Source organism: Zeus faber (assembly GCF_960531495.2).
Source record: "Zeus faber genome assembly, chromosome: 6".
Classification (NCBI taxonomy): domain Eukaryota; kingdom Metazoa; phylum Chordata; class Actinopteri; order Zeiformes; family Zeidae; genus Zeus; species Zeus faber.
This window is the reverse complement of record NC_137201.1, coordinates 35,680,642-35,688,610: the sequence shown is the minus strand read 5'-3', so window position 1 is coordinate 35,688,610 and position 7,969 is coordinate 35,680,642. Positions and strand designations below refer to the sequence as shown.

General features: G+C 43.6%; 1 protein-coding gene across 1 annotated transcript in view; it reads left to right on the top strand.

The window, feature by feature from the left end:
• Positions 1-3,202: 3,202 nt before the first annotated feature.
• The window catches only part of syt8 (synaptotagmin VIII), a gene marked incomplete at its 5' end in the record, with an annotated part of 34,335 nt that continues 29,568 nt past the window's right edge, over positions 3,203-7,969 (top strand). The window contains 4 exons of the mRNA XM_080002994.1: positions 3,203-3,329; positions 4,705-4,865; positions 5,074-5,169; positions 5,388-5,555. Coding sequence (XP_079859120.1) covers positions 3,203-3,329; positions 4,705-4,865; positions 5,074-5,169; positions 5,388-5,555 — 552 coding nt within the window. The remainder of the gene's footprint in view (positions 3,330-4,704; positions 4,866-5,073; positions 5,170-5,387; positions 5,556-7,969) is intronic.

The window sequence follows — 7,969 nt, the reverse complement described above, 5'->3', positions numbered from 1 at the left end:
AGTCATGTGATCATCCGTCATGTGATCATGTGTCATGTGATCATGTGTCATGTGATCATGCGTCATGTGATCATGCGTCATGTGATCATGCGTCATGGTGGAACGCTGCTTGGACTTAATAATCTTCATATGGGAGCAGGCTGACACGTATAAATAGGTAGAGCTGAATGATGCAGTCAAGGAGGCAGCACATGCCCTCATGTTTGGTACTTTACTCCCTGAGTAAGTTCCAAAAGTGCCCATGAGCCCTGGACTTGAGCGGGACGTCAGCCTGTAGTGTCAACATCTCATCCTCCACCGCAGACGAGTTCAGGTGAAACAGTGTTGGAGTGAATCAACCTCAACATCTTCCCGAAATGGGCAGCACATAAATTAAGCGATGGGCTCGAGTAGAGCAAAGTCTTGAAACCGTTTGTCAAAGTCTGACAGACAGATTTCAATCTGCTCTGTGTAGCACTTTCAAGTTGTGCACACGCCTTCCCTTGAGTCTCCAGCTCTGATGCCAGGTTTTGATAGTTCCCCAAATCATGGCGCTGCAGCTTTGAGGACAGAAGTTGCATTTTTCTTTTGAAGGCATTAACTGACCTGATCATGCTGTCCACGGTTTTGTCCTTTCCTTGCAGCTCTAAATGAAGCTCATTAAACATGTTGGTCAGATCAGGTTTTATTTTATTTTTTTTGAATGGCGCGCAATCAACCCGCACTACCTTTGCGATCTACCGGTCCATCGCAATTGACATAGGGGGCGCCCCTGCTCTACACCACCGTACACAACCCTACACAACCCTGTACAGCAGCCTGTTGAAAGTTGAAATAAACAGAATATTTTAAATAAACAAGTTTATGTTTCAGTAAAAATGACTAACTTGTTTAAACCTTATTCACTGAAAACAGAAAGAGTGAGATTGTTTTTGGCAATATTTAAATGATCAAAGACTTTTACTTTCCAGTGTCAATGTGACTCCGCCTCCACACGCCAAGAGGACAAACATGTTACACACACACTGAGGGTGAGACAGGTGCTTGTCACTGTGTGCTCAGTAGGTGTGGTTCTGCTTCGATGTCTTCAAGAAGTCACCTGGTTCTAGAAGCAACAAACACATTTTAAGGTGATTTTCTGTTTTTATTCTGTTGATTTGAAGCACATTCTCTCGTGAACCAGAGTGTTTGTTCAGCTGGTAAGGTCTGGATGTTCTGAAGGTCTGAGGGTCAGGCGTTCTGGAGGTTCTGTTTGTGTTCAGGATAATGTTCCAGCCACGTTGGTCCAAACAGCAGCACCTTCTGAGACCCATTTCACTGGTAACCAGTTTGACCTGCAGTGGTCCCAGTGGAGGTGGGAGGTTCTGCTGGTTGGTCCCAGTGGAGAGTTCTGCTAATCGGTTCTGCTAGCCCCTGATAGGCTGCGGCCGGAGGAAAGGCGTGGTGAGCGACGTTTCCTCCCGCTAATCAAACACCGGACGGTGGCTGAACCCTAAAGAACGAATTCCTTGCCTGTGTCTGGACGTTGTGCTCCAACTCTGATGAAGATCTGAACGTCTGAACGTCCTCCATCCTCCTCAGTGAGTGAACAGCAGAATCCTTGAGAAACTTGTTGCTATTCTCAGTCCATCTGTGCTTCTCCTGTTTGGTTCATGTCTTGTTTGTTGGCTGGAGGCTGTTGACTCTGCAACAGCCTTATCAGAGTGAATCACATCGTCATGTTTAACTATGGTGGAGCCGGCCCAGGCCAGGTAACCATGGCTACCCCCAGACAGGAAAAGACCTCAGGGTGGCCGGGAATAGAACCTTTCAGGTCACAACGTGCTTCACTGTTTTTGTTTCATGATTCATCAATGAGACAGATGTCCTCAGTGAAAATGTCACATTTCTTGTTTTAATATTTTATATTCTATGTTTATGATGGGAGGGAGGTCTGTACTGTACTGGTGGTGGTAGTTAGTCACTGGGAGGTCTGTACTGTACTAGTGGTGGTAGTTAGTCACTGGTGGTGGTAGTTAGTCACTGTGAAGTCTGTACTTTGCTAGCAGTGGTAGTTATTCACTGGGAAGTCGGCTCTGTTCTGTTGGTGGTAGTTAGTCACTGGGGGGCCTGTATGGTACTGGTTGTGGTATTTAGTCACTGAGGAGGCCTGTACTGCACGGGTGGGGGTAGTTTGGTCACTGGGAGGTCTGTAATGTACTGGTGGTGGTAGTTAGTCACTGGGCGGTCTGTATGGTACTGGTTGTGGTATTTAGTCACTGGGAGGTCTGTTCTGTACTGGTGGTAGTAGTTAGTCACTGTGAAGTCTGTTCTGTACTGCAGGTGGTAGTTAGGCACTGGTGGTGGTAGTTAGTCACTGTGAAGTCTGTACTTTGCTAGCAGTGGTAGTTATTCACTGGGAAGTCGGCTCTGTTCTGGTGGTGGTAGTTAGTCACTGGGGGGCCTGTATGGTACTGGTTGTGGTATTTAGTCACTGAGGAGGCCTGTACTGCACGGGTGGGGGTAGTTTGGTCACTGGGAGGTCTGTACTGTACTAGTGGTGGTAGTTAGTCACTGTGAAGTCTGTTCTGTACTGCAGGTGGTAGTTAGGCACTGGTGGTGGTAGTTAGTCACTGGGAGGTCTATATGGAACTGGTCTTTGTATTTAGTCACTGGCAGGTCTGTACTGCACTGGTGGTGGTAGTAAGTTATTGGGGAATCTGTACTGATGGTGGTAGTTAGTCACTGGGAGGTCTGTACTGTACTGCTTGTGGTATTCAGTCACTGGGAGGTCTTTACTGTACTGATGGTGGTAGTTAGTCACTGGTGGTGGTAGTTAGTCACTGGGAGGTCTGTACTGTACTAGTGGTGGTAGTTAGTCACTGGGAGGTCTGTATGATACTGGTTGTGGTATTTAGTCACTGGCAGGTCTGTACTGCACTGGTGGTGGTAGTAAGTCATTGGGGAGTCTGTACTGATGGTGGTAGTTAGTCACTAGGGGACCTGTATGGTACTGGTTGTGGTATTTAGTCACTGGGAGGTCTGTACTGTACTGGTGGTAGTAGTTAGTCACTGGGAGGTCTGTACTGTACTGGTGGTGGTAGTCACTGGGTACTGGATAGTTGTTGTGATCAATAAAGACTTCCTGTTTTCTACAGGAAGTCTTTATTGACCACAACAAAAATGTAAATCTGTTGCTTTGGTTACATTATTTCCCAGAATTCCACTCTGCTTCCTGTTAATGATGCTAATCAGAAGTCTGGCTAGCCTCCTCTCTGGAGAACCTGCAAACGTCACCTCCACCAGCCCTCCCACCACCCTCAGCACCGCCGCCCCAGACTTCTTCACTGACCTCCTGGACCAGATCCCCTGTGAGTAGCATTCCGTCCCAGGACCCAGGTTTGCCACCAGGGAGCTTTCCCTAGAACCGGACTTGGTGTAAAATTAAAGTGCAGCACAATCAGTCCGGAGCTGGTTGTGGAGCAAGCGTCTGGGGGGTAGACCAAGTCAACCAGGTAGTCCACCCGGTCCAGTTGGAAGGACTAGTTATGTAGCTAGTTATGGGACGGTAGCTCAGGAGGTAGAGCTGGTCGTCTAGTAATCTAAAGGTTGCTGGTTCGATCCCAGGCTCCTCCTGCTAGCATGCTGTAGTGTCCTTGAGCAAGACACTTATACCCCTAATTGCTCCTGAAGGCTGCGTCCGTCGGTGTTTGAATAATTGTAAGTCGCTTTGGATAAAAGCGTCTGCTAAATGTAATGTAATGTAATGTAGTTGGAAGGACTAGTTATGTAGTTGGAAGGACTACTTACAGGGCTGGAAGGACTTGTTACATTGTTTGAAGGGCTAGTTACATAGCTGGAAGGACTAGTTACAGGGCTGGAAAGATACGTTATATAGTTGAAAGGACTAGTTGAATAGTTTGAGGGACTAATTACATAGTTATAAGGACTAGTTGCATAGCTGGAAGGACTAGTTGCATAGCTGGAAGGACTAGTGACATAGCTGGAAGGATTAGTTTCATGGTTGGAAGGACTAGTTTCATAGTCGGAAGGACTAGTTACACAGTTGGAAGGACTAGTTACACAGTGAGAAGGACTCGTTACATAGTTGGAAGGACTAGTTAGAGGGCTGGAAGGACTAGTTACAGGGCTGGAAGGACTAGGTACATAGATAGAAGAACTAGTTACACAGTCGGAAGGACTAGTTACACAGTGAGAAGGACTCGTTACATAGTTGGAAGGACTAGTTACAGGGCTGGAAGGACTAGTTACAGGGCTGGAAGGACTAGGTACAGGCTGGAAGGATTAGTTATATAGTTAGAAGGACTAGTTACAGGGTTGGAAGGACTAGTTACAGGGCTGGAAGGACCAGTTACATAGTTTGAAGGGCTAGTTACATAGCTGGAAGGATTAGTGACAGGGCTGGAAGGATAAGCTATATAGTTGGAAGCGCTAGTTACATAGTTTGAAGGACTAGTTACATAGCTGGAAGGACTAGTTACAGGGCCGGGTTTAAAACACTCCTCATAGTAATAGTTACTGTTTAACATTAACTAATACTAATCCTGAGTAGATTGTTGGAGAGTACTTTTCAACCATCAATACTTTTAAGTAATAATGAAGTAAGTAACAAGTATCTGGGGTGCATTACTACTGAGCAGCCGCTTCTGGGTACTTGGAGCTCTGGATCAGCTGTGGTTCAGTTCTGGTTCAGGGTGTCGCTCAAGGTCTGTTCCTGTCCCCTAGTGCCCAGATGGGTGGTCTACACCATCTTCAGTGCTGGAGGTCTACTGCTCCTCCTCCTGTTCCTCTGCATCTGCATCAAGTGCTGCAAACACAAGGTGAAGAAGAAGAAACGCAACGAGCAGATCGACCTGAAGGGACTGGAGGCGTCCAGCAGGGGGCTGGTCAGAGACACACCCTGTACACACTGTACACACAGTACACTGTAAACACTCTACCAACAGTACACCCTCTACACAGAGTACCCACTGTACACACAGTACACACTTGACACACAGTATACACTGTAGACACTGTACACACTCTACAAACTGTACACACTCTACACAGTGTACACACACATATACTGTTGTTGTTATTTTTGATTGACAGGTCCAGTCTGGTGCCGAGGATTCGAACTACGGGGCCGCAGAGAAACCACGAGGGAAACTGCTGTATTCTCTGGATTATAATCCAGCTCTGTCTGAGGTACTGCACCTCACTGTACTAGTATATATAACACTATACTCTACTATACTACAGTATACATTACACTATACTGAACTACAGTATATTCTACAATATGTACAACAATATACTCTACTGTACCACAGTATATACTACACTATACTGTACTATAGAATAGTCAGAACCCGTGTGTCAGCCATGTTGGCTGGCGTGCGCTGATCTACACTTCCTGTCTGCAGCTCACTGTGGGCATCAAACAGGCGGCCGGTCTCCGGGCCATGGACCTGGGAGGAACCTCAGACCCGTACGTCCGGGTCTACATCTGCCCCGACAAGTCCAAGACCTGTGAGACCAAGGTGTTCCGGACCACGCTGAACCCTGTGTTCAACCAGAACTTCACCTTCCAGGTGCGTGAGGAGCCACAGGAACCTCCAGAAGGTCCAGCAGGTCCAGGTTTACATCTAGGACGTGCTAGCCACACTAGGGTCCAGCCTTCACTTGGTTAGTTCCAGTTAGTTATCATTAGTTCCAGTTAGTTCAAGTTAGTTCCAGTTAGTTCCAGTTAGTTCAAGTTAGTTCCAGTTAGTTCCAGTAAGTTCAAGTTAGTTTAAGTTAGTTCCAGTTAGTTCAAGTTAGTTTAAGTTGGTTCCAGTTAGTTCAAGTTAGTTCAAGTTAGTTCCAGTTAGTTCAAGTTAGTTTAAGGTAATTCCAGCTGGTTCCAGTTAGTTCAAGTTCGTTCCAGTTAGTTCCAGTTAGTTTAAGTTAGTTCCAGTTGGTTCAAGTTAGTTCCAGTTAGTTCCAGTTAGTTCAAGTTAGTTCCAGTTGGTTCAAGTTAGTTCCAGTTAGTTGCAGTTAGTTCAAGTTAGTTTAAGTTAGTTCCAGTTGTTTCAAGTTAGTTTCAGTTAGTTCCAGTTAGTTCCAGTTAGTTTAAGTTAGTTCCAGTTGGTTCAAGTTAGTTCCAGTTAGTTCCAGTTAGTTCAAGTTAGTTTAAGTTAGTTCCAGTTGGTTCAAGTTAGTTCCAGTTAGTTGCAGTTAGTTCAAGTTAGTTTAAGTTAGTTCCAGTTGGTTCAAGTTAGTTTCAGTTAGTTCCAGTTGGTTCAAGTTAGTTCCAGTTAGTTTAAGTTAGTTCAAGTTAGTTCCAGTTAGTTCAAATTAGTTTAGGTTAGCTCCAGTTGGTTCCACTTAGTTCCAGTTAGTTTAAGTTACTTCCAGTTGGTTCAAGCTATTTCAAGTTAGTTCCAGTTAGTTCCAGTTAGTTTAAGTTAGTTCCAGTTGGTTCAAGCTATTTCAAGTTAGTTCCAGTTAGTTCCAGTTAGTTTAAGTTAGTTCCAGTTGGTTCAAGTTAGTTCCAGTTGGTTCCAGTTAGTTTAAGTTAGTTCCAGTTGGTTCAAGTTAGTGCCAGTAATTTCCAGTTGGTTCAAGTTAGTGCCAGTTATTTCCAGTTAGTTCAAGTTAGTTTAAGTTAGTTCCAGTTGGTTCAAGTTAGTTCCAGTTAGTTTCAGTTAGTTCAAGTTAGTTTAAGTTAGTTCAAGTTAGTTCCAGTTAGTTCAAGATAGTTTCAGTTAGTTCCAGTTGGTTCAAGTTAGTTCTAGTTTCTTCCAGTTGGTTTAGTTAGTTCAAGTTAGTTCCAGTTAGTTCCAGTTAGTTCCAGTTAGTTCAAGTTAGTTCACATTAGTTCCAGTTAGTTCAAGTAACTTTAAGTTAGGCCCAGTTAGTTCCAGTTAGTTCAAGTTAGTTCCCGTTAGTTCAAGTTAGTTCCAGTTAGTTCCAGTTAGTTCAAGTTAGTTTACGTTTGTTCAAGTTAGTTTAAGTGAGTTTAAGTTATTTCCAGTTTGTTCAAGTTAGTTCCAGTTATTTCAAGTTAGTTCAAGTTAGTTCCAGTTAGTTCCAGTTAGTTTAAGTTAGTTCCAGTTGGTTCCAGTTAGTTCCAGTTGGTTCCAGTTAGTTTAAGTTAGTTCCAGTTGGTTCAAGTTAGTTCCAGTTAGTTCCAGTTGGTTCAAGTTAGTTTAAGTTAGTTCCAGTTGGTTCAAGTTAGTTCCAGTTAGTTTAAGTTAGTTCAAGTTAGTTCCAGTTAGTTCAAATTAGTTTAGGTTAGCTCCAGTTGGTTCCACTTAGTTCCAGTTAGTTTAAGTTACTTCCAGTTGGTTCAAGCTATTTCAAGTTAGTTCCAGTTAGTTCCAGTTAGTTTAAGTTAGTTCCAGTTGGTTCAAGCTATTTCAAGTTAGTTCCAGTTAGTTCCAGTTAGTTTAAGTTAGTTCCAGTTGGTTCAAGTTAGTTCCAGTTGGTTCCAGTTAGTTTAAGTTAGTTCCAGTTGGTTCAAGTTAGTGCCAGTAATTTCCAGTTGGTTCAAGTTAGTGCCAGTTATTTCCAGTTAGTTCAAGTTAGTTTAAGTTAGTTCCAGTTGGTTCAAGTTAGTTCCAGTTAGTTTCAGTTAGTTCAAGTTAGTTTAAGTTAGTTCAAGTTAGTTCCAGTTAGTTCAAGATAGTTTCAGTTAGTTCCAGTTGGTTCAAGTTAGTTCTAGTTTCTTCCAGTTGGTTTAGTTAGTTCAAGTTAGTTCCAGTTAGTTCCAGTTAGTTCCAGTTAGTTCAAGTTAGTTCACATTAGTTCCAGTTAGTTCAAGTAACTTTAAGTTAGGCCCAGTTAGTTCCAGTTAGTTCAAGTTAGTTCCCGTTAGTTCAAGTTAGTTCCAGTTAGTTCCAGTTAGTTCAAGTTAGTTTACGTTTGTTCAAGTTAGTTTAAGTGAGTTTAAGTTATTTCCAGTTTGTTCAAGTTAGTTCCAGTTATTTCAAGTTAGTTCAAGTTAGTTCCAGTTAGTTCCAGT